The sequence below is a fragment of the Merops nubicus genome, unplaced genomic scaffold (assembly GCF_000691845.1).
Source record: "Merops nubicus isolate BGI_N331 unplaced genomic scaffold, ASM69184v1 scaffold10411, whole genome shotgun sequence".
NCBI classification, from domain to species: Eukaryota; Metazoa; Chordata; class Aves; order Coraciiformes; family Meropidae; genus Merops; species Merops nubicus.
In genome coordinates this window covers 3190-30343 of record NW_008586229.1, presented here as the reverse complement: position 1 = coordinate 30343, position 27154 = coordinate 3190, and the positions used below count along the sequence as shown (strand labels likewise).

Sequence of the window (27154 nt, the reverse complement as noted above, 5' to 3'; positions counted from 1 at the left end):
CTGGATATCATAACACTGCATATTTGTCAATTGGCCAACGCACTTTCTTAGACATTTTTATTTGATCACTTGAAAACATGATGGGACCTATTCTATAAGTAACTTAGTTTTGTTTGAACCAAGTCTTGGTTTCAGACATCAACCCACATACGAAATTGTTTGCTTGTTTGTTAAACTTACTTGTCAAGAGCAGAAAGGATACAGTGAGGAGAATGGGTGCAACTTCCATCCAAGTTGAGCCAGTCCAAAGCTCCACAACTCAGAATGGGTGAGGTTTCATTAATCTACAAAACACAACATGAGAACAGGCAGAGAAAATATCACAGCAACCCAGGAGCTTCCAAGTTCTTATTAATATTGCTGTTGCTAACTACTGTGTGCATAACACCTCCCATGTGAATTTATAATCTCACACTCCTGCTTAAGCTTTGATAATTTGCAAACTTGCTAAGTATTTGTTACTTAGTACTCTTCTTGTAGTTCTATTTTAATATACTGCATGTTTCATTAATCAAGAAATTAAGAATGAAAACAAATGGAAGTTAAGCCCCTTATCTCAGCTACAGAAGTGAGTAAAAAAAGACAGTTGAGCTGAAGGTATAACGTGTTACTATAAGAAAGCCCACTTTAAAGTGAGACTCTTGCCAACATCAGTTGGTAATATGGTTATGCCCTAAACCAGAACATTTACATACTTTAAGTTAGGGGTTTTTTTAGTTATATATGCCAGTCATTTTAAGGATGTTCTAATTGCTCTGAAACACTATTAACAAGCTGACTAAATGATACCTTGCAGTAGTTACTTCCCGAGATTAACATACCAAGAAATATTTCACCTATCTCTGATGTATGTAACAATTAAGTGCTTTCAGAGCCAACAATACTCAAGCATTTAATCCTATAAATTTTCCATTCCTTCTGACACTTGTCACTTGGGATAGCGAAATGACAGAGAAAGCAGCTAATTCAGAAAGGAATATCAAGTGTGGAAAAATTCTTAACTGTTTTTTCCACTGCGTCATTCTGCTTTTCTGTTTCAGTCCTACCGTAGGCATGACTAGAAATAGGAAACACTAAATTATTCAAGGGATCTGCATCATCTTTTGCTAAGCACCTCTGAAAGAAGTGCTAGTGTCCTCCCACAAAAGGTTTAATGTCATTACAGACCATTAGATGAAGCAAATGAAGCAAGTGAATATGATGATGAGAAGAAATATGATCTGTATCAGGCTTGCTTTTAAGAGGGAAAATAATTAGGAAAATCAATGACGAATTAGAAGAGAAAATAGAGTTTTAGAACTTACTGATCTTCTTTGTCTTAAGATAGCAGCTTCTGCTGGGTGATTGAACCTAAACTTATGAGACTTGCCAAGGACAACAAGGGCACCTGTGCAAAAAAATTAATTGGAAATCTACAGAGATATAATTCGTCAAACTCTTGGTCCCTAGAATGTTAGCAGTTTCTTTAGTATACAGGCTACTGCACATACAAATGTCTACAGAGTAGTATATTAAAAACATATATATATATAGTTTGACCAACATCTTTCTGACTGTCACAGATCAGAGAACTACTTTTAAAACTCGTCACTATGAAGAGCAGAGTTATCATTCTGTAATGGCAGCATCCAAGCAAACTAATCTTGGAGATATCTGCAAACTCAACATAACAGTAAATTCCCTGTTCATACTAAAGAACACAATGACTTTATACCAAGAAGATAACCAATCCACTGCTGGAAATTTGTTTTTTGTACTATCTTTTTAAGAATCCAGATCTCTGCAAGTTCCCAGAAACTGGGTTGGTTTTGTTTATTTGATTTAAACAACCTGAAAATATGTAAGCTCAATCCATTTCATCAGAGCTCATTCACCATAGCTTACATCTCAGGGACTAGAACCCTCCACCTAAACACACTGTGAAAAAGCTGAAGGTCATTTCAAACCCATTACACAACGGTCAAAAACCACATTTGTGGTCAGCTGGCTTAAAGCCAGTCTCCACTACTTTCCACAACAGTGCCTCTGACTACAGGTCTTTCAGAAGGCTACTGCTGCCAAAAGGGCTCTGAACATTGTCACCTATGTGTTCATTTTACTTTTTGTGGGGTACTTAATTTGTTTGTCTGAGTCTGGAAGCTCTACCCATGGATGGATTAAGCCTTGTGGTTCTGGCAGCAGTAGGAGACTGAAAGCTGTATTTCTCGGATCTGCACGAACTCCATAAATCCCTGTCTCTAAATTCCAGAGGTAATTTGATCATAATGCAGCAGTGAGAGGGAAAGCAAGCCTCACCTTGTGACAGACGACACGATCCAGTGACTTCACACCCATTGACCGTGCAGCGCGCGCCCCGGGCGGGCCGCAGCGTCACGACCCCGCAGTCGTTGTCTATCCTACAATGGTCCCTTTCAATCCACTGCCCCTGCAGAACTACAATGCACAGATTCCTTTTACCTCACCTCTTGGAGGGGCTGGGTTTGCACTATCTTCCTCAGAATGCAGTATCACACCGTGTTTGACACCATGACTGCATACTTCATACCTCAGGGAACTATGTCATGTGCAGAACAAGGAGATTAAATTGTTGTCTTTGTACCCAATCACAGAATAAATTTACCTGGATTGAAAGTAGTGAGATTGCTCTTTTAAAAAGTATTTCTAGTTCTGGAAAACTCCACACTAATTTCTGATTTGTGAGCTGATGTGCAAATTCTTCTATTGAGCTGAATTTTCTTACTGTTATTGCAGCTTTGTTGTTTGTATCTTACTAAATACTGTAAACTCCACCCAACACAGCAGAACCAACCAAAGCTGAGATACCACAAAGTTTCCAGTTTTAGTATAGTTTCAGATCTCTATCATAATTTGTAGCTCTTGAGATTGATTGTTAAAATTAAGAGCAGAAATGAATAAAAAATATTCAGAATACTCCTGTTTCTAGAATACTCTGCCCAAGCAGAGTTGAAAAGCATTTTCAGTGTCTCTTGATCACTTGTGCCACTAGTTAAGGTAGAACACAGCAAGATTTGGATGTTGGACAAAGACATTTTTAAACTCTAGTGCAGCATTTCACAAGAGGGAAAAAAATTCTGAAGAGATCTCAATTAGGTGAAGACCTTTGACTTTCTGACCTCAAACAGAAACAAAAAATAATTGAAAGATTTTAGACAACTTAATTACACTCTTCTACTTACCTCCTTCTATAAAGAAAGCTGACAAACAGAAACATTACCTGGCTGTTATACAGGACAAATGTAAACCTCTTGGTTTGACCTGACCATATTCTAAAATAATTTGTAATATCTTTCTCTTACCAATGTCTTGGTCTTGGTCTGAATCACTTCTTCCAATTTTGGTTGTTCCTTCCTAAAAGAAGAAAAGAACTAATTTAAAGGTTGGTTACTGAAACTGGATTATATATAATAATTTTTAAAAACTTTGGTACAGTATCTTAGCTGAGATGAAACCTGAAACAAATTACCTCTGAATGGCTTAATTGTTTAGAGCAATCTCCATCTACCACTCTGTAATACTTCAGCCTGCTGCCCCCCCCAGTGATGCAATTACTTATCCTGCAGCTTCTCCTATTATGACTCCAGTAGAAGAAACAACCCTCAGTGGATGATTTTTGGACAATGCTTAAGATAAATATTTTTAATATGAACACATGTTCTGATGCTTTGCATTTTTACAGTGAGACTTGTTTTCAGAAACGAGATAATTCTGTTTATAAATATCCATGCAGGAAGAAAGAAGCTACAAAATGATTATTCCATTAACTAGGCTTTTCAGAAATAAAAGTAGCAGAATATCTATTTGGTTGGGGAGCTTTGTCAAACATTATGAATTCTTAAAACTAACTACTAAAGGAAAACTTTTTTTCTGAAACTTAAATACCATTTATAAAAAGTCTTTTTGGTGATTCTGGTATATTGGCAAGTTCCCAAATGTGAAGATTCAGTAACTCCAAAGGTAAGAACTGCCTAGGAATGAGAGTCTCCAGAACAAGCAGGCTCAAACCATACTACAGGCCAGTGATGGAAGTGAGACAGTATTCTTATGGTACAGTGCAAGTATCAATAAAAAAAATCATTTAATCAATACTATGAGAAAAAACTGCCCAAAAAAACCCAATGAATGGAACATACTAGACATGTAGTAAATTATCTGTTCTTTTTCCTATGGAAACAAAGGCAAGATCATTTCCCAGCTCTGAAGAAACACTATACTTGATTACTGTAAACTGATTAGTGTAATGCGCTCTAAAATGACTTTAGTGGCAACTCTTTCAGTCATATTAAAATTAATTATGGTCATTAAACTATTTGATTTTTGTATTCTAATTAGAATTAATTGAATGTTTTTTTTGTTCCATGCACATTATAAACTAGATTTAAAGATGAAGCAAGAAATGGCAATCAGAAGCCTGAAGACTGGGGAATGAGAAGCTCTGCATTACTGTGGGTAACTATGGGTAAAGCACAGTCACTGTGTGCACTGGAGGGAAAGGGGATGATTATCACTCAGTACCTCATCTTGCTCAGCTATCTGAACCAAGTAACACAGCCAGCCCTCTGCTACAAGGCCTGATGAGAACCCCTTGCTGGAAAGGCTGAAAGCTGGATTGTGCCCAGTGCCCCTGCTTTGGATTAAGATACATGTCAGCAGGCTCAAACACAAAATATCCACCTGGCTTGGCCACAACTTGTACAAAACTTATGATCCATATGGCGTTTGACTCACCTCACAAAATCAAGTGAGTTAACAACACGTATTTTATACAAAGAGAAGTAAACCTACTCCAAGAAGGCCTCTGTATCAATTACCTTCTTGACTAAGCAATGAAATAGTTATTGTAATTCCAAAAGAACTTTTTTTCCAGTGTTCTGAAATCACTCTCCACCAACACAATTTAATTCAGAAGAGTATATTGCTGCAGTATTGACTCATAAAATTCCCAGTAGTAGCTCAGTTAGTGGAGTGATTCTGTGTGAGTTTAACTACAACTGAAAACTGCAGCTGAGAGCAAAGGTACAGATAAAATATAGAGCAAACTTACTCAACCTAAAGAAGAAAAAACAAAAATGGCCACAACCCAGGCCCATGCCAGTTTCAGTTTTCCCAGTGCTATTACTGAGCCAATAATTTAAATATTTATTCTCTTTCCTCATTTGATATTGAGCTTTCTGCCTGAAAAAGTGAACCACATCATTCAGATGAAATGATGGCACAACTTCACCTTAACACAGGGAGGTACACCTGTATCTGTTGAAGGGCTTTTACATTGTTACCTTCTTCTGGCAGTGTCTCCTGAGTAATGGTAACATACCCAAGGTACTTTACAGAACCATGAAGAGTGAGATTGCTTTCCCCCTTCAGTTTTGGGAGCACCTCAACTTCAAAAAAGGTTTGTGAAGTAAGCTTTCTTTGTGAGGTATCTTTTTCTAAAACATTATAAATAAATCCCATATATTTAAGCGATGCAGAAAGGTCAGTTAAATTACAGGAAAACATATATTTTGGTTGATGAAAGCCAGAAAAAAAAGAATCTAAAACATTATAAATAAATCCCATATACTTAAGCTATGCAAAAAGGTCAGTTAAATTACAGGGAAAACATATATTTTTGTTAATGAAAGCCAGAAAAAAAAGAACAGAACCTAAGAAAGAAAAGTTCTTTAAGCAGAGGTGCAGCACTGATTAGTGCAATTAATACTATGGAATATCACAAGACTAAAATAACAACACAGTGTTTATTCTACATGGTGTGAAAACTGCTGCCTTGGCCTCTCTCTAGAAGTACAATGTAAGTGCTGCTGTACATTGAAGCCCTAATGTAAGGAACCACTAACATTTTACCTTCTTGCTGTTCAGATGAAGGTAACAGACACCAGAGTCTACAAGATGCAAAGCACAAAGAAAAGAAAAGGCAGCATCTAGGAGCAAAGAAAGAGGGGACAAAGATGTTAGTGAGACAGAGAGACTCTAATGACTTCAGAAGGTGACCCTTGCAAGCTAGGTTTCTCCATTAAAGTGCATCTCTTTAAATTACTTTAGGTTATTAGTCAGCATTAGTATGTGGAAATATTTGCTGTTTTCAAAATGGCATAAAATGGAAAAACGTTTAAGTAGTAGCAATTTACTTTAATAAATATTTAATGTTAACATAGAATTGAGTAGTTTAATTTGCATGTTGAGAAGCACTGGACGTTATTACTTGGTTCTTAATTATTAACTGGTACTATTTCTTTCTGATGGCATGAGAAAAATGTAGTAAGATTTCTCTTTCAACATGATAAACAACAGCATGATTTCTATTTCAAGTATTTGTTGTGGCTTTTTAGCAGGAAAAAAAAATCCTGTGTCCCTCAACTATATCAAGTAGCACAAACCCTAGATTTATATTACAGTATTTTATTAATGGACATATATATGTTTTTCCACCATATTTAACACATTTTTTTGCTAATGAGTGCACCCTTGTAGAGGTGCACATCCATCGTTCTGTTTTACATTAAACAGTATCTATAGTTCAGCAATTTCCATTCACTTAAAAAACATTAAAAAAATGAAAGTCCATCTTAGCATTGACTTATTAGTAAAAAAAAAATCCCCTAAAACTATTTCACCTAGGCATGCATATCTTAAGCTGCATTGTGGAGTAATATAAATACAACATTATGAAAGTTTCACAATTTCTTGGTGAAAACATTGCCTTCATTGAGGACACAGGAAAACAGTATCTGTGAAACCAGGATTTCTACTTGATCCTGGGAAAAAAGCCACTCATGTGGGATCACAATATTTAGCATTCAAGCTACAGAGCTGGAATCTACTTGACAGGGCCAGTAGGGTTAAAAGAGCAATATACAGAAGTCATTGCCAAAATGAGCTTGCACTTGTTGAAGCTTACTTTTAGCTTTGATCTATGCAGATACAGATTTCCAGTCTCAAGTTTGCAAGCACCTAGTAAAATCTGGACAATTATGTCTGGTGTATTTTAAGCACTATCCTTTACATTTATGCACACACATCTGTCTTCATGCTTTGTGGACAAACTAATTCCTAATGTGAGTATTTTGCTTATGATATGTTATCAAATAGTTTGGATATGCATTCATATGTGGTCAATTTATTCCATACATGAATTATTCTTCTTCTCCTTCTCCATTTTCATGTGTGTTTTTCTGCTTTTTCCCCCATTATCTGTGTCTTGTGGGCTGCAGCCTTTACTTTTTGATAGCTGTTGTAATGCCACCTTAACCACCCTCCAGCTCTCTTCCAAAAAGAATCTTGCTTCCAAAGAAAACAAGTGTTTTAAATTCAAGCGAAAATAAAACAAGTGACAAATAAGGTAAGTGACAATATCTCACCCTGAGATGATAAAGCACCACTCCTGTGCTGAGGATATCATCATCCATGGCCATCAGATGAGGTAAACTAGAATCTATTGTTACTCCAGCTTTTTCTTTGTTGATGTCCACACTGTATTCTTCCATGATGGCTTTCCTGTCTGTCCACTTATTTGTCCAGTCTTTGGTCAATTGCTCAATCTTAAAGAAGAGGAGAGGAAACTGTTTTACTTACTAGAGCAGGTTGATTTTTCTCATACATAAATTTCTTCAGAAAGAACAGCATTTTTTTCAGTTACTGGATGCAAAATTCTTTCACCAGATGCAACGTAGATGTATTTCTAGTTGCAGCACATTTCTGTGGCAACAAAAAAATTGGGTAAAAGCTATACCACCACCTAGTGACAAAGGTTTAATCTACTGAAGACTCATTCTCAAAATGTCAGAAAGATATATAATCATGCTATCTAGTTATTTTGCCTGTCTTTAAGAAAAACTTTAAATTAATATCTCCAAAACCCTTTCAGTGATCACTTCTTTGTAATTTGGTGACTGCACAATAATTTCCTTTGAACAGACTGGAGAAATTTAATCTTAGAAGACAGGCTCTGGATAATGAATTACTGTAATACATTAAAACAGCTTTCAAACAAGGAGTAGATTGTGCAGACATAGTGATAGGCAATGGATAGTATCCCATTAAGAATATCAGATTTTCATTACAAACTGGTAAAGAGCACCCAACAGGCATTAAGGATGGAAGTTTCCTGCATACTCAAAGCAAACAGGAAAGGCTTAGGACAAAACCACAATCACTGTGGTGTCAGAGCTATGGCAGTGCTATCCCCCTAAGCCTCATTAAACAGGAGAGTGTTCAAGCACCACAGAGATAATAAATACCTTCATTTCATTCTTAAGAACCAGCTCAGTCAGATTGCTGTCCCTGTCATCACTCCAAGAAGGACTGGAATTCCTCTGTGCAAACAACAACCACCAAGATCTACAGGTTAGTTTCCTTATTCACAACTGGCAAGCATGTTCTTTTATAATCCAGGATTTCAAGGAGATGAACTCAGGGCAAGAGAAGAAAAAATACATAGGCATTTGAAGCTGCCTTCTAGAATCTAGCTACACCTCTCTAGCTATTGCATGCAAGTCTTTGTGAAGAACTGGTGAAAGAGCATTAACAGAGAGACACTTCTGTGTAAATACATCCTGGACTGTGGTTCCAGTCTCTCCCAGCAAAATATGCTCTTCATTGGCATGGAAAACCAAGACACTATTATTGTTCCAAAAGAGAAAAAAACAAAGAGCATCAGCTGTGTTGTGAGGGCTCACAGATGTTCAAGCTTCTTTTGGGGGACAGAGCATGAAGGCTGGGTGAAACCTCCAAAACACTGTTGAGGTCGACTAGTTAATTTCTTTGGGAAAGAAGATTATTACAAAGTCTAGCAGGGAAATGACATCAATGTTTAGTATTTTCTACTGTCCTGGTGCTTCCATATCCCCATAAACAAAATATTTCTATATTTGATTCAGGACAACAAAATCATCCAATTCCATGAAAGACAGGAAAAGAAAACCTTTCTTATCATTACAAAACTGCTTATTCCTCAGGACTATCAATATAATAGCAGAAAAAGGAGAAATTACAGAAATACACTTAGCCTTATAATCATCGTGAAATCACTCAGTTTAATTTCAGTTTAATTTCCCATGTTACAATAAACATGGAAATATGAAAAGGCAAGATAAAAGGACGCTACTGTAGCTACCTAAAGCACCATCAGAGCTCCATTTGGGAAGCATTTTACGTACCAGTTCAAAGCTCATCAGCATAGTTTTCAACCTATCAATTTCTTCTCGCAGTTCTCTGATCAGTTTTACATTGGCATCCTGAAACATTGAGACACAGAAAAATAATTCTTAGAAAAATTCTAGCTAAAGAAATGAATGCAGAGCTGTTCCAAGAGCCAGGAAGAGAGAAGAACAGGCACACTCCCAGCAGGACTCCTCCTTCCACTCTGCCAGGCCCCTGGGACGTACAGCCCAGGGGCGGGTGGTTCCCACCTTTGGTAAGTTCTCTTTCCTGAACACAGACTTACCTATATTTGTTCCCATCATGACAACAGCTGGACACATCACTATTTTCATGGATTTACCTTCAAAATAGTCCCATCAAGTAAAAATGCTGTTACTTCTGTCATGCAGAAGAGAAAATCAGGCTGGAGGAGACTAAGTCAGAATGTCACCAACCATGGTATCAAAAGCCCTTGCAGCTGATACACGAAACATTTCCTCCCTGCTTGTGTGGAGGCATTTATCTGACTTTCAAAGTAAATATCCCCACACAGGCAGTTTCCAGAAACCAGCTTTCTGCAGGCAGTTAGGGAAACTCTTGAGTCAAGAGTCTTCTGGGCTGCGGGTGACCCTTTGGCTCAGGTGAATTTGCAGGGAGGGGAAGAAGGCAGCTAGCTGAAAGGATGGAGTTAAGGGTCTGGCAGGGGCTGTGCAAGAGTGATGGGCACACGAGCTGGAAGGCTGACAGGCTGTATGGCAGGAGGTGCTAACCCAGGAGGACTGTGTTTACTTGCCTGTGGCCTTGTCACAGAGCTGAGAACTGCTGCTGCACTATTGCTTCCACTACTGATGTCTAAAAACTAGTTACAGGCACTGGTAATACAAATGCATCAGAAAGGTTTCCTTCAGCCCAAGATTTATCAGAGTATCATTAGGAAATCAAATAAAAGAAGTGCATCTCTAAGATTCTATCCTTTTATCTATGGATAAAGTCTTGATATACGCAGGCCAAATCACAGAAGAACACTATTAAAGTTGTAAAATCAATTGCTCAAAGATTACAAAATGCTAGAATCATGACTTTTTTTTCCCTTAAATGGATACATTGTGATACAGTCATTAAGTTACATGACTAGTGTAGGGTGGCAGCTTCATGTAGAAATGTCAGGTGAAGAATGCTCAGCTCAAGAACAGCAATTCAAGAGTTTTATATTTGTAACGTGTGATTGTAGATCTTGATTATTGTGTGCTGCTTGAACTGTGATGTGATGACAGATAGAATTATGCATAACCCCTAGGATTTTTTTTATGCCATTTCTCAACACTACAGTGTCTAAAACCTCCACAACTGCTAATCAGTCTGTTTATCAGCATGTCTTTGATAAGGAGAGTTTACATTTTTCCTATTTAATAAATGTGGACTATGGATAAGGGTGGAAAATGAATAACAAGCACACATTGAAAGTCTGCTTTAAGCATCTGGACTAGCACAGAAGGTGGCTGTAGCAGGGGCAGTGACAGACCCTGGTCCTCCACGGCAGCATCAGACTCTCCCCTTAATACCCTGCAACCTTTTGCCTTGTGCAGCCTTGTGAAGGACCCTGGCACAACTGAACAGCTGAACCTGCCCTACAGCCAGAGTTCATACCTGGAACAAACCCATTTTGTGCAATGAATGAAGCTGGGGTTCTGTGGCAAAAACTGCTCCCTTGTATTTAAAGGCTTCATTTTGCATACTGAAAAGACAACAAATTGAGACTACATAGGCTGCCTTAGGTGTGGCATATTAACTTCTGAATTCTCGACTTTCTAACCTTAACAGTTCATTTAACATGCCAAAGGGAAGGACTGCAAGGATTATGCACTTATAGTAACAGATGAAATGGTAACAAGTAATCCTAACTCTCCCAATATTTAGGATAAAGACATAGGATAAACACACAAGTCATAACAATTCAAGGAGAAGGACTGAAACTCAGGGGACTGAGATGAATGTAAAATAAGTGTGAAATCCTAAACGGTTTAAGCTGCAGGGGATTGAGGAAATGATTTCCACAATATCCAAGCTCCCATTTAGCTCTATTAACACAGGAAAAAGAGGTATGCCTTTTATTCAGAGAGAAGATAGACTGAATAAGCCTTAAATAACACACATAATAAAATGGAACAGGAATGAAAAGCAGAACCTGAGGCCTCACCTCATTCACTCTGGGCTTGTTAATAATATTTTTGGCATTTGAAGCATATCTCAAGGTACTCATGGTCTCGTTGTAGCTGGAGCTGGCAGGAGAGATTGCTACAGACAGAAAACAAATAGGAAATAAATGCTGTTTTAAAAAGTAATCAGCTTAACCCATCACTTTACAAAAAGGGGGATTTTTTTCAATCTTGCTTCTTTAGAAAACAAAACCAAAAATATCACTAGGGATGCTTCATCAAGCTCAAAGAGAATGCATTCTCAAGATTGCATTTATAACTGAATAAATGAGTTTAAATCAAAGCTTAACTCCATGCACAACCAGAATGCCTTTTTATTTCCCTGAGTATCCTATGAAGTATTTATGAAAACCTTTACAAGAACAGATGCTAAGTGATACAGCTGTCTGCTCACTGCAGCAGAGATGTATTTTAAGGGGGTAATGTAGTGCAAAATGTTAAGAGTGAACAGAAACCAAACTCACTGGCAATCATAATGGTCTTGGAGTTGCCCCCCAGACTGTCCTTCAGAAGCCAGGTGAGGATGGAGTCACGGTAGGGGATGTAAGCTGGTCGCCTGCTCCCACTGACACTGCCTGCAGCAGGACTGTCCATGGGACTGCTCTCCCCTTCACTCGTTATGGTGTTTATGCTCTGGCAGCTGCTGAACATCTGAGAGTTTTGAGCTGAAGGAGAAATGCCACAGAGCTCAGGAAACGGGTTATCTTCTGTCACGGCTATTTAATTTTCTTAGCTGCCATTACACTTTATGAAGGTGCCACACTGCTGTTCTGTGCAGCTTTTAGTTGTAAATACAGAAAAACATTAAGACACAGCACACAGTGAGTGCTATGCTTTTATCACTACCCTTCAACATAAAGGACTAGTGTGCTTACCTAAAGTGGAGATGACAATTCCAAGTGTAACTAATGACTTGTTAATATTGGCACCCTCAGTAATTCGATCTTTGCAGTAACTGGGATCAGCTCTTTCACTGTAGCACACAGGCAAGGAAAAGACAATGCAAACCAAACAAAAATGCTTAATTATCAATCAATCAATATGAAAACATTATGTCCTCACATACAATTGCAAGCTTTGCCATTAAAAACCCACACGCTTTAAATACTTATTGCTCTCTGGTTCAGAAAGTCCAAACAACCATGAGCAAAGGCCACTGGTGCAAACTACCGTTAAAGACCCATCAGAACACAAATTCAAGGCTGAACTGGGCAATCCAATCAGTGATTCTGAATTCAACCCCCAACAACACACATTTCACAACTCTGCAAGGGCAGGATGGCTCAGTGCAAAAGTCTGTATGTCCCCTCAATATTACTTTCTCTGCTCAGACATATGTGGTGATTTTCATTCTTGAAAGAAAAATGTCCTGTTCTCCAACTGTTCTGCAACTCTCCAGCACAATTTCCATCGTTCAGCTCTCTGTCACGTCCTGCATAACCAAAATATTCCTTACCAAAATGCACAGCTAAGATCAGACACTTAGGAACTATAGGAACATGAACAATATAAGCAGTGAGATATGACTGTTTCCACCTGCCCGTGCTAGGCAGCCATTCCCTTTTTTCTCTCTCCTTTCAAGCTCAGATTTGTCAATTCCACCAACAGCTACTGGTAAAGCCACTTAATAAGAACATAGGGTTGAAGAGAATTAGCTTAAATGTATGCAACAGCACAGTATTGGATCTGAGGACCCAGAAATTCCCTTCCCCAGTGAAATTCAGTATCCAATACAGAAGAACAGATGACAGAGACAATATCAACTGAATGTTCCTTGTTACTGTGTACAAAAGTCAGGCTTATTGTTAGTTTAGTGAAGTTTTAAAGTATTAAATTTAATCTTTTAAGGCAGTGCCACCAGCATCTTCAGAGTAAATTACCTTTTTGCCCCTCATTATTCTATTACCTGCCTGCAAGGTCCACTAAGTTGATCTTACTTGCAATTTCAGAGGGGAGATTATTTTCCAATATAGCCTGAAAAGAAAAATATAAATAAGGAAGATTATTCCTCTTAATTAACTAATGAAAATAAAACAGATGTGCTCTTTAGTTTGAAACTGAGTTGCAGATATGACTGTCTCACTGCCTTCCTTTCTGACCTTGACTGTGTTCAAACCATTAACTCAACAGTTTTCTCACCCAACACAGAAACCACCCTCTTATGTTGATTTCCTCTTGGAAAAAAAAAAACCTTTACTGCCTAGCGACTGTGAAAGGCTTTCTTGTAGATCTTGCAGAGCTATTTTCCACTAATGTATTCCAAAGGTCTTTTGTGAAACTACTGAAAAATATCCCAAAATGTTCTGTGATTACAGGATGTTAAAAGTGTGAGATAGAAAAGGTCTATTGGATTACTGGACGACTTCCCTGCCAGGGAAGGATATAATTCCTCCAGAGAAAGGGGGCATTGTCTCTGGGAGAGGATTGGATGCCAAATGCTAAAGAGATGAGCACATCTGAAAAGCTGGACAGATACAAAATTCTGGTGTTAAACTAATGCTATACTTCAATTAAGGATCCTAAACAAGTGTCACAAAACACAGCTTCAAACATATTCACACGTAATTTTCACAGCATCCTAGAAGGGATATTGCATTTCAAAGAGCTGATTAAAACTTTAAACATTTCTTTTTACAGTCAGTCTTTGGCATCACTTCTGACTATAAGCTGGCATAAAGGAACAAGAATACTTCAGTGAATACTCAACACATCAGGTGGTGTAGGAACTGTAACACATCTGCAGTGTGATCCAAAGGAAGTAACAGCTTCCACTGAGACTATTACAAACAGCACAAAACAGTGACAAGTAAACACTGCACAACACATTGAATGATGCTTTTTGAGAATGAAGAGAAAAGGAAGTTGGATTATTTTTAGCTAACCTGAGTGTAGTGGATGGTGAAGATAGCATGGGATCTGCTGCTGGCATTGTGAATATGTGTAGCTGCTGTGATTCTAGAAAGAAGAACAAACCATTCAATTACAAAGGCTTATTTCCCAGTAGTCAGGGAAAGCAAAAATATAAAATGCAGCAAATAAACAAAGATGAAGGACTGTGAAACTTGCAGAATACGATAGGCTGTATTCTGGGATCTGATCACAGAGTATCTAGTGGAGGACCTGGAAGGGTGGAAATCAAGGGTTAGTTAGAGGTGTTTTTGTCCACTAGTAGCACTCTGAAGAAATATCTTAAAGCAGCATTACAGCATAGGTGTAAGGTGTTGCTTAAGGGTAGAACACAGCAGAGAAGTACAGCCAGAAACAGCAGCTTACAGCTCACCCCCAACACCACTGAATGCAGTGGCCCAATACATTTTCCCCATATTGCCCCCATTTTTGTTTCTTAGCACTTCAAAGGGTCTACAATGGGCAGAGGATATGGGGGAACAGCACTTAAGTTTATAAAGCAAAGGAGAAATAGAAAGAAAAAAGAAAGGCTTTTGAAAAGGAAGTGGTAGTACTCTGACAATACACAGGGTAACTGGAGGGCATTTTTATGGGAGAATATATGTGTTAGTTTTTAATATATTCTATTTGATTGTGGTATGTGGTATACATTCTACTGTTCTTAACCATTCTAATAATATGATCTAGCTTGACTGATTGTTTTGCTTTACCCAGCAGCAGGGCTATGTTTTTGGAAATGTGGAAGTTTTGATTTCCTGCAGGGATAATGCACCTTCCAAAAAATGGGAAGTTTTAATTTACTTTATTCCCTTTTTATTTTTACTTTTCTTTACAGCATCACCAGTATTCTAAAATCTCAACCTCTCTTAAGGGAAGACCATATCAATTTTGGAACGGTGATTTGTGTTTGGAGGATCTTTCAAATATAAATCTTTTCAGGCACTGTAATGGCAGCTGTATTGATATCCAAGGCTCCCTGTTGAAAAAGTTAAGAAAGTGTTTTATCTAATGAGAGCTGAAAGCATGTGTGCCAATTCCCACATTTCTCACAGTAAACATCTGTGATTTGGACTAAGAACTTAAAAAATTATTATAAAAATTAAACAAACAACTGTAAAACAAATACCTTTAGAAATGAAATAAAAATACACTACCTTTTCAGCAGTTTTAAATTACTAAGTTACACCAACAAGTGAGTTGAAAGCCATACTGTCTAAAGTGTCATGAGCAAGTGGAGGAGTACAACAGAAGTCTGTTTACAGCAAAACATTTTCCTGGCGTACATTTTTTACCCTAGACAGATGGTTGAATTTTGTGGGTGCATCAGCATGGGATCAGTTTTGAAGAAACACCTTCATGAGTGCTTCCAGCTCTTACTGAGGATAAAATGAGGATATGTAACATCTGATGGATATGTCATGTATAGGATCAGCAAATCTGACATCCTGTCATGACAAAGCATTGGCAACACTGTCAATAAAATAAACATCAATGAAAACACACATAGTGGAAGAAGTATTACAGAAAGATGGAGCTGGCTTCTTTTATAAAATACCTTTTAGCTATTCCTTCTTCTAGAAGTTGTACAACTTGCTTGTAGTCTGTAACTAAATGTTGAGTCAATCCTGTCAAAGATTTAAAAAGAGTTAAATGCACATTTTACTCAGGAAGTTTCAGTCAGTTTACCCAAGAATTTACCCTACATTAAGAGCACAAAGATGTTCTGCTGGGATGCCAATCTGTTCTACAAGTAGTCTCTCAACCAGAGTAACTATTTTATTTTAAAAAAAAAAACACTTTTATTTTTAAAAATAATTTTAAAATTGCACCTTCAGGTGCATTGACATCACTATAAAAAATGATTTCTACCTTCAAAGTATTGACCTTTTTCCATCTTATCTGCAGAACAATGGTATTTAAAAAACAATACCACTGAAACTCCATTAGAAATTTTCAGCTATACCACTGCTATTAACTGGGTCCAGATCCTGTAAAGAAGCTTTTTGCCCCTGTCTGTGGATAATGTCTCTGCTCACACAACTGACAGAATCAGGAACCAACCCCTATCAATATTTGCTGTTTACTTCACTAGGCTCTTTGCCTGCAACGCTAAGGAGTCTTCATGCACTTTTGTCCTCAGTGGGTACACAAATAATTACATAAAACATCTGGCTTTTTCACATCTTCTGCCTTCAGTTTTGGTGTGGTGCTGGTTTTTTTTAAAATTTTATTTTATTTTATGGGGGGAAAAACCTCACTGAAAACAAATGGGAGGAGTACTGCATTGCAGAGCCTGCTGTGTGGGTGGTGGTTGTGAGTGGCAGGGTCCCGGTGGAGGGCACTGTGCTGCTGTGCTGCAGAGGCACTGCCAGACCCTTGCAAAATGCACATGCCAGCAGACACGCAAAATTAACCTCAACAGGCCTGTATTTCACACACATCCAGTTTAATACACCTCATTTACATTTTATTGTGCTGATTCGTTATCATCTGTACTGCAGTGACTCCTAAAACCCCACCTGAGCTGCAAAGTCAGTCTTCATCACACAACACCTAGCAAAACACTCCTCTGCAGAATGTTTTATCTCACAGCTGGAATTCAAGGCTACTTTCTCCCCTCACACTGATGAAGGTTTGGTTTGGTTTATTGCAGGCCACAAAAGTGTGGATGAAGGCAGAGTACTGAAAAATGTGATTTATTAGGACCAAGTAATTTCTACTGCTAGGATGTAATATATTTCTACTGCAAGATGAATATAGAATTCAGTAAGACTGAAATAAGTACTTCTGACATTGATAGAGAGAGTCTAGTTTCACATGATAACAGTTTGTTTAACTTTAAATGAAAGCAGAATCAAAGCCAAAGATGGGAATTTATTTTAGTCCTTTAACAAAGAATAAAGAAAGGAAAAAAAATTTGGAATCACCCACACTTTAAAAAAAATCCCAGCTGTAGAGTGCATGTGCACACAGTCACACACACACAAAGTATAGGATGATTTTCAAACAAAAGCATTTCTTCTGCTCTCTAGTGTCCCTTTACAACACATTATTTCCAGAAGTCATCACATTTTCCATTTGAAAAAGAGGCCCATTATTTTTCCAGCAACACTGGGACTTTCAAAGATCAGAATATGGAAACTATCTCACATTGTTTTCCCAGACCCTTTTTCAGGATCTTACTCAACAGAATAAAAATCCAGTTATAAAAGGGATGTATGGAAGAAATTCTTACACACCTACATTTCCATAAGTACTGGAATAGTGAAGCTACAGTTCAAAACATATAGTTTTTCAATAACGTAAATGAAATATTGTAAATGTAGTTTGAAAAGAAATTACAAAGTGCTTTGCTGGCTGTTAGAAAAAGAAAGGTCATTTTCAAGCCCTATGAAAGATCAAAACCACTTGCTCATCTAGAAATCTGCCTCAGAGTAAGAAAGGATCTCCCCCAGAAATCAGTCTCAGAGTAACAAAATAGATTGCATCATTTCCTGATTTAAGAGGGGCTGATTCCTTAACAGTGCAACCATCTGTGAGGGAGAAGTTTGAAACGATTCCAGTCCAAAGCACTGAAACACTTTCAGCATTTTAAAGGCTACAATCTCACAGCCTTTACTTGGAAAAATGATGGGCTGGAAACTATTCAAAATACTTAAGTCTTCAGAGCTGGGGCTTCCTGGCTGGACTTGCAAATGGAAAATGCATTGTCCACAGAATCTAAGCACCCTTAAAGGGGTTAACTTGTCTGGTTTTCCTCTCTGCTCTTCATCCAGTGCTAACTGTACTCTGGATACCATTGACACCAATCACACAACTGACAAACTAATGGGATGCTGGGGAGCTCCTGATCAAAGCCAGCAAACCTTAAAATTGCTGATGGTTTGTAAGGACTATGATGCAAATACAGATACTCATCCTGAACATGCTGGATCTAAGGGAAATAATGAAAAATTTCTGAGTTTTGCTGATCTTTACTATTCTTATTTCTCCCATAGAGCAAATTGCCTGGAAGGAGAATACAAACCAAGCTCCCCCCTTCTAGTAACCTTGTTGATAATTCTGATCTCAGCCATCTAACTATTGAAAACAATATTCTTACACTCTGACCCTGCACAGAGAGTCTACATGTAAAAACTGCCAAACACCACTTCAGCACAGAGATCAGCAATTGTTAATTGCACCAATATATTACTGCAGTTGAGAAGGACATTTTATTCCCATGTTGTGAAGAACTTACTTTTCTTGAATTTGATATTATTAAAATCAAGCTGACTGTACTCCTCACCTGCATTCAAAAAAACTTCTGTACTTCCCCATTGCTGATTATTCATGGTGTGAGCTAATGAGTGCTGTTCCAAAAGGAGCTATTGGATCACACCTTCTTTATTGGTCCCTCTCCCCAAAAGACACCAGGGTCATTTCAAGTAAAACAGTTATAGTTCTTAATTGCATAAACTGTACATAACCATGTTTATTAATATCTACTTATATAAACATATCTAAAAAAAACCCCCAGAACTATGTCATCTGACTGTTGCCCTAAGCCACTGACTCATCAGCCTGAAATCACTTCTGTTTACATGCTCTCAAACAGCTTCCAATTACACCCCATGATGCCTTCAGCAGCAAAATTACTTCATTTTTCATGCAAGTGATCAGTTTTTCTCAAAATGTGAATCATGTTTATCATTAAAATCTTTATCACAGGCATTAACACAGTGATTTTTGGAGGCTGTCATAAGATACAGAGGGAAAGAATCTTCTAAAATAAAGTATTCATATCAGATTTACAAACATGGCCAAAGCTGGCAAATATTTAGGTTAATCTTTTTCCATTATTTTTTCCTCTTCTTTTACAAAATCTAATCAATGGGGAACTTTTATGAGATATTTCAGAACTCTAGCACAGAATTGTTCCACTTAAATTTTTTACTTGTGTCTAAGTATAAAATCCTTATTCAAAAGGGTAAAACTTAATTTAAAAAAAAACAAAACAAAACACACAAAAAAAAACCCAGCAACACAGAACTGGAAAAGAAGTAACAGATTTGGCCTGGAAGGTTCCAGGAGAAGACAAAATAGTGACAAAAGGCAAGCCAGCCCATTGGCAGAAGCTAGAACTTCATTTTCTTTTAAAACAAGGAAACTCCATTACATGCAGCCAAGGCATCACTGGAGATATAAGGCCTGAGAAAAGGGATGGAAATTGCCAAGGAAGGAAGCACTTTAAAGACCTTTTCTTGTGTGGTGAATGAGCAGCTGCTTAAAGAAAAGAATTAGTATCTGTACTCCACTAATAATGAAGTTCTCCGATAACAAGCAGGTAGAAAGAGAATGTTGGAAAGACCTCAATGAAGGCCAAATGTCTACGAATCTGCTTTTCAAAGAATGATAGGTTTGCCATACTAATGAGACCATCAATTCATCTGTTTTCCAGTTCTCCTTAAACAGGATGCTGATGTGCTGGGAAAGCATGGCTGAAATAACCAGAATGCCAGAAAGCCCCTTGTGTATAGGACCAGGCAAGTTCAACACTTCCCAAGTGCTTATTTCAAATTTTGAAAGAAGGAATTGGTAAGAACTGTCAGTTGTTAAGCATGCTATAACTGATACTGCAGGTGCCCAGGGAATGAGAGCTGGGAATTGCACGCTCCATTCAATCATGGAGATAAGTCACCCTATCTGTTGTCACATTTTGCCTTAATCTCTGAAGTGAGGTAACAATCTAACATAGTAATGCCATGATAAAGGAAAAGAGAGGAAGAAAAGTAGACCAGGGAGAACAAGAGGAATTTACAAACAGAGAGAAAAACTCTATTTAAAACCCAGAACAATTCAGTATTTCATCTGATGTGACAGGACCAATAAAATTCTGTGTGAATGAGTTTTCAGTACTAAATGCATATCCCCCAGGTGTTACTACTCTTGGTGGCCAGCCAAGCAGTTGCAGAGTCAGTGATATCAGAATAAACTCTGGAACTCTGCCCACTAGATACAAGGCACAGTGAAAGGAAATATATGCATTTACTTTCTATATAAACTCATTAAATTTTGAAACTCACATCAGTTTGGCAAAGGCTCTTCCTTCTGATCTCCACTGTAAAGCTGTTGTATGACTTTGCACCAGTGTACTGGTTGTGAAAGAAATGCCTTTTCTCAGAGCTTGGCTAGAGAAACAGCAACACGCAGGCAAACTTTACACTGGGAGCTAAAGTACCAATGGTCAAACTTCAATTTAAATCCATGTGAGACCCTGAATTGAAGGCACCAATCAAAAGTGAAAATGAACTGGAAGTGCAAAACAACCAAAGAGAAGATAAAAACTAAAATAAGGCAGACAAGTGAAAAGGAAAAAAATATGTTGAATATTGTGTTCAGTTCTGGGCCCCTCACTACAAGAAAGATACCAAGATTCTGGAGTATGTCCAAAGGAGGGCAATGAACTGGTGAGGGGGTCTAGAGCTTATGTCTTGTGAGGAGAGGCTGAGGGAACTGGGGTTGTTTAGTTTGGAGAAGAGGAGGCTCAGGGGAGACCTTATCACTCTCTACAACTACTTGAAGGGAGGCTGTAGCAAGGTATGGGTCAGTCTCTTCTCCTGGGTAACAAGTCATAGGACAAGAGGAAATGGCCTCAAGTTGTACCAGGGGAGGTTTAGGTTGGATATTAGGAAAAACTTCCTCAGTGAAAGGGTTGTCAAGCATTGGAACAGGCTGCCCAGGGAGGAGGGGGAGTCACTAGCCCTAGAGGTATTTAGACGACGTGTAGATGAGGTGCTGAGGGACACGGTTTAGTGGTGAGCTTAGCAGTGTTAGGTTAATGGCTAGACCTGATGATCTTAAAGGTCTTTTCCAAGCAAATTGATTGTGTTTTTTTTTTTTTTCCCCAATCTGTTTTGCATCATCTCATTTGAAAGCTATGATTCACTAGAAACCACAAAGCCACCTGAAGGGCTGCTATTGCCAGTGTGAATTAAAACGTGTGTGACATTTTTAGTCCCAAAATGCACCTACATTACTTATTCTGTACTTTTTCAGTTCAATGAAGATTATTGGGTTCTCACTCGGGTAACAGAGAGTTTAATTGCTTCTGATGGCCCGGCCTACAACACCAAACAGCTGATTTATCTTTTTTTTAAATTATTTTATACATAAACTGCTGCCAAGGACTGAGGCAGGTATGGAGGGACCTTTGGCTCATCTGTAGAACCCACCTAGAGCTGATGTTGGTGGATTTCTTGATTACGTTAAGATTTCTTTAGAAAAAAAGAAAGCAAAATACAGGACCTATGCCTGGGACAGGCAAACATAAAAGTGCAGGACCTGATACACTCTTATTTGAGACTCTAATGGTAGCTGTGAAGCTCACTCTCACCTTGTACATATGGTCCTGTGTCGGGGTGCTCTCGGACTCGAAGCGTGTAAGGCTTCTTGCGGTCTGACTGCTTCAGCAGATCTCGGACACGCTCGTTATAGATTTCAAGAAAGCTGAGAAGCAAAAGAAACAGGAATGTTAAATGCACATGGGTTAAAGAAAAAGAGGAAGCATATATGTAGACAATGCAATTACCTGAATCTTACACAGATCTCTCATGATGAAGTTAATAATTAATTTTCATTATCTCTGTTACCACCCCTCTCCATGCAGTGCACACAGCAAGAACTGATGGTAGTACATTGAAGCAAGGGGCATTCAGTATTTTAGGTAAAAATTCATAAAATATGCTTTTTTTTTTTTAACACTAGTGAGTTTGAAGCCCCAGATTTCCAAACATAATGCTTCATCAGATAAATGGGACCAATGAATACAAATGGAATGTAGGGTTATGGCTCAAATCTAAGAGTAAAATAAACAGGCAGTAAATTTTTAATGCATCCTATCTCATCTGTCTATACAAAAGTGAACAGACAGCATTTAAAGAACCATACTGAGATGGAAAACTAAACCACTTTCTCATCCTTCCTCTATGTTCTGCCCCTCGTTCCAAAATGATTATCATCTGAGAAAAGAGAAACAAAACCAGCTAGTCTTTACTTTGTTTGATTACAAAATATGTTGTTGAAAGCATTTATGGCATTGCCCAAAACAGCAACACACTTACCTGACCTTCACTCTACAAGATGCTGTCTGATCTGAGTAATCCTCCTTCCTTGAAAAGAGGCCCTGCACAAACCAGAAGTTTTTGTAAATTTAAAATCCATCAAGGAAATGTAACTGCTTAAACAAATGCAAGAGAAATAAAAAAAAAATAGTACCTCACATATACGAGGTGTCAGCCCAATGGATGCCTTCAAATAACAGATAGAAAAAAAAAAATACACTTGCTGTTACTCTTGTAAAATTTTTTAAAAAATAAAAGCCAAGTTATAAGAAAAGGACAGAATCATAGTGCAGCACTGAAGTAATGACTGTAGGGTGGATTGCAACACAAACTGCCCAGGATTGTAGTTCTGAACAACCTGGCAATGCTCTACTGCTTCAGCTGATTCCATCGATCTGAGTACCAAGATTAAAATGCATTTTAAGTGGCTCCTGCTAGGCAAGAATTTTAAAATGTAACAGCTTCTGCAAACACCATCCAAATACATTTCAGAACTGGATATGAAGCAAGTATTAGTTTCTGCAGGCCAAAGGATAACTTCTGCAACAGGTAAATGTCTCAAGTAGATAATGAAGCCTGTTAGAAAAGTATTCCAATGAATTGCTATCCAGTTTTATTTGTGAAAGTTATTTAATTTCAGCATAACTCAGACTGCCAAAAAATTCTGTGACTATGAATATCTATTATCATCAGTTATACATTTCTAAAAATCGGACTATTCAGGGGTATACAATTTTTGGGCTTTCCCTCTAATACAGCAGCAAGATTCATACATAGTAAGGTGGAAGTTATTTAAAATATATATTTAAACAACACAATATTTTCTATTTTTTTTAGTTGATGCTATGTTTTTTACCTAAATATAAAGGCTTGACTCTATTACGTATAAATACCAAATACAACATGTATAAGCATTCTGCTCAACAAGCACCATAACAACAGCCAGAGTTTAAAAATAAAGCAGTATTTCTGCAGGACATCCTGCCCTCAACCCTCAGTCTAAAAAGAATGGTGTAACTCACAGGTGTTCCCATCATTGTGTAAGTTTTTCCTGAACCTGTCTGTCCATATGCAAAGAGGCAGACGTTGTATCCTCTAAACGCGCCCGACAACACCGAAGTGCCAAGGTCCTGGAACACCTGAAAAGACCAAAAGAAACAAAACAGCCCACGATTAATATGCCTCCCTATAAGTGGTTTGCATTACTTGTGGATCTTGCAGCTTTAATAGCTTCATGGGAATAAGAATCCTGACTGTGTTTGTCTTTCTCATCTATCAGACACAACGTGAAGTGCCCAGGACTTGCCTGTTAGATCCTCCTCCAGATGCTGGTGTGCTGAGCACAGTGCTGACATGGAGCAGTAGTGTTTGTGTTTCCCTGCCTGCTGCCTCTTATTTTACACTTAGACTGTGTGAGTTCTTGAGGATCTTCCCCACTGCAAATTTTTATAGCATGAACCTGGCAGAAAGGCACAGTCAAGGCTCTCAGTACTTCTCTCTGACCTGCCTGGTCAGTAAGCCACACCCCCAAAGGCTAAATGCTTTGTCTTCCTATCACACCACATGCACAGTGACATGCCTTCTTCTGCTCATTGTAATACAGCACCAGGAACTGTTACCACCAAAACAGTGTCAGCCTCCAGGGGCTTCCACAGATAGAACTCATCCTGCTGTGGCTGCAAAAGCTGGACCATCCCAGCCAGACTACCCACCCAGCAAGACCTGAACAGTCAATCCTTCTGCTTTCCCTTGTTCTTAGAACATCAAAGCCTTGCCATGGATCAGTTGAAAGGATACCTGGTAAGGTCTGCTAGGAAGTGTGTGGTGGATCAAAAGGCTGCAGCAGGCAGGTTGCCAACCACTTAGCACAGCTCTGGTCTTTCACAAGGAATGTTGCAGCTATTAATGGTTTTGCCATTCATGCAGAAAAATGGCTAGTATGTGTAGAAAGATACATATGATTTCAGTGTTTCACTGCTGTGAAATCTCACCCATTGCCAGGTCATCTGCTTCTCCAATAGACATATAAATGTATTAAACCTGATACAAAAAATTACTAGTAAAAGGTATTTCATAGATGTCACCATTTTACCTAAACTGCCCAGAAAAGAGATTAAAAAAACCTCCCCTGAGGCTTTTGTTTTCAGATCATATTTCAACTCAGACAGAGACAGGATGCTAATTCCTAGCTGAAGAATCAATAACATTCCCATTTGGCATAATTTGGCTACCCCTGCCCATATTTGTAAGGGTATGCAGCATCTCAGAGCATCTGCTTCAGTAGCATTATCAAATCAAGGAACTTTTCCACTAAAAGAATAACAGGAAAAGTCAAACACACACAGACAGAAACACAACAGACAAGGCATAACAAAGATAGTGACAAACTCTCCTGTTCCTACTGGAGAGAGATGGTTAAGAAGGTGAAGCATAGCTGTGGAGATGGTCAACTTGGACTTCATAATCAATGAGCAGGCAAAGAACAGGAGGATTTGGGATATTTGAGGTGGGGCTGAAAAGCAATGCAAAACTCCTTAAGGAATATTTAAGGTGAAGGTGTTGAGAAGGGGATATAAAAGGGGCTGGTCCCATGTGAGCAGCAGTAGCTCAGTGCACTCATCTGGCTGAGCCCTGTGCCTGATCACCAGTCTGTCCATTTCCTTATCAAATCCTCCCCATGTAACTGCACTCTCTACCCCACGTGAGTGCTCTAAGAATGAGATGCCAGCAGCTGGAGAGACTGGAGTGGATTTGGAGCCAGCAATGGAGTCAGAAGATCTCAAGTGACAGGGCCATCACATCAGAGGTGCCAGTGAATGAAGCCAGTGAGAGCCTTGGCATTGGTAGCTGGCATTGTCACAAATGTAAGGAGCATGGGTCCAGTGTGCCAGCTACTGGGCAGACTGAGGGGAGTAAATTCAGGTCAGCAACTGAAGTCAACCTCAGGTGATACATCCCCTCCATTTATGGTGCCAGCAGCTGTAGCAAGTAGGACTGTAAGTGCCAGCAATCAGAGTGGAACTATGTGCCACACGGTCTACGTCCCAGCTACCAGGAGAACTGGAGCACTGTGAGGGTCTCTCAGCAGCTGGAGGGGGGACAATGCATCCCAGGGCCTGTGCTGCAAATGCCAGCTACAGGGGTGGCTGAAGGGAAGCACAGAAGGGTATCAGCACCTGCAGCAGGGACGTGCTGCCCACAGGGCTTGCGTGCCAGCTACTGGCATGGAGAGTGAGGAAGAGAGGGGGCTGGAGTGTTGACATCCATCAGTGTGTGGGGGTGCAATTTGCCAGCAAACTTCAAACTGCACAAGTGAGCAGGAGGCCCAGGGTCCAGGCAAGAATATTAAATAAGAGTAAAGGGATCCAGGCATGCTTGTGAGCATGCACGTTTGCTAGGGTGCAGCAAGCTGGGCTGTGAGGCAAGTAAAAGACCCATAGAATAGTTGAGAGGGTTCAGGGTCCAGAGGGCAGGTGTTGGTATTTGAGGGATCTCTCCAGTCCTGGAAGAGCAAGGGTGTGTTTTCACTTGCAGACATCAACCCTGATCAGTTGGATAGGACCTGGCTGTCTATGCTTGTTTCACGTGTGTGCTGGCAGTATTATACGTGGGTGTTGTTAAAGGAGTGTCTTCTGGAGCCATCCGCATAGGCATTGCTGTCCTGTGTCCTTTGTCATTGTCAACATTTGTGTCTTTGGCATAGACACTAAGAATCACTACTGATTTCACTTGCAAAGAGGCAAGCAGCTTCCTCACCCATTAGCATGGGATGGAGAGCCCTCCAGGTGCCCAGGCACACAGGGCTGGCCCCCAGGGGCTGAAGAGGAGGCCCCACGTCTGGGAGCCCACAGGAGACTGTAGCCTTATACATGCCTTAACTGTACCAAATTTATTGTCAGGAACAACTTATTTACAGTCTTGAATAATTAGATCAAAGTCAAAACTCCAGAATATACATCAAGAATGAGTAGTTCATTCACAACAGATGTGGCTAGTAATGCCCTACTGAGGACAATATCTCAATAAAAGATCAAGTTTTATGTTTTTACAAAAAACAGAAGTAATACTATTAGCAAAATAAATCAATAATACATAGCTGATGAATGACTGAACTACATGTATAATAACATATAATAATTGACATATTAGCACAATAGTTAAAAGTTATGCTGAAGAGGTTAATCTACCACTTTCACCTAATAAACCAACATTGCCCAAACTAAAAAAAAAAAACATTATCACACTACTTTTACAAATACCAGTATATAGGGGGACATGGATACATATTACATACTATCACAGAATTTTAGAATCTGTATAAAGAAGTCAGAGGTGCACAAAAAGACAGAGACAGGGCTTAAGAAATGAATGTTAGAGAAGAATGCTACTAAGAAATGCTTGGAAATGTCAATTTTAAGGTGACACTGTGGAAAGAAAATGCATAGAATAAAGAAGTTTACCCCCTGGGGTTTTTAATAGGCTGAGTCTAAGCATCAAAGGGGGCTTTGAAATGGCTAAGCAAAAAATGGAAAGACAGCTAAGAAAGATATATATTCAAAGCACCAAGCAAAAGAAAGATGAAAAAAACCCCACAGCAACAGTTACAAAGCAGTTTCTGAACCTTGTAGACAGGAAGGAAAAGTCGCATTGGATATGGTAAGGGGAAAAGGAAGTTTATTCCTTCCAGTGAGGGAATGGAGTTACCACTAGAAACCTCACAGAGTCATCACAAAAGTGGTGCTTCTGTTACTTAATTTAGCTACAAATGTTCCC

General features: G+C 38.8%; 1 protein-coding gene across 1 annotated transcript in view; it reads right to left on the bottom strand.

The window, feature by feature from the left end:
- STARD9 (StAR-related lipid transfer (START) domain containing 9) overlaps positions 1–23520 on the bottom strand; it is a gene marked incomplete at both ends in the record, with an annotated part of 59530 nt that extends 36010 nt beyond the window's left edge. Inside the window, 17 exons of the mRNA XM_008948584.1 lie at positions 181–284; positions 1305–1387; positions 2296–2433; positions 3318–3369; positions 7377–7556; positions 8256–8330; positions 9174–9251; positions 11354–11451; positions 11837–12037; positions 12248–12345; positions 13279–13346; positions 14255–14327; positions 15835–15904; positions 21655–21767; positions 22382–22443; positions 22536–22568; positions 23404–23520. Coding sequence (XP_008946832.1) covers positions 181–284; positions 1305–1387; positions 2296–2433; positions 3318–3369; positions 7377–7556; positions 8256–8330; positions 9174–9251; positions 11354–11451; positions 11837–12037; positions 12248–12345; positions 13279–13346; positions 14255–14327; positions 15835–15904; positions 21655–21767; positions 22382–22443; positions 22536–22568; positions 23404–23520 — 1643 coding nt within the window. The remainder of the gene's footprint in view (positions 1–180; positions 285–1304; positions 1388–2295; positions 2434–3317; positions 3370–7376; positions 7557–8255; positions 8331–9173; positions 9252–11353; positions 11452–11836; positions 12038–12247; positions 12346–13278; positions 13347–14254; positions 14328–15834; positions 15905–21654; positions 21768–22381; positions 22444–22535; positions 22569–23403) is intronic.
- Positions 23521–27154: the final 3634 nt, after the last annotated feature.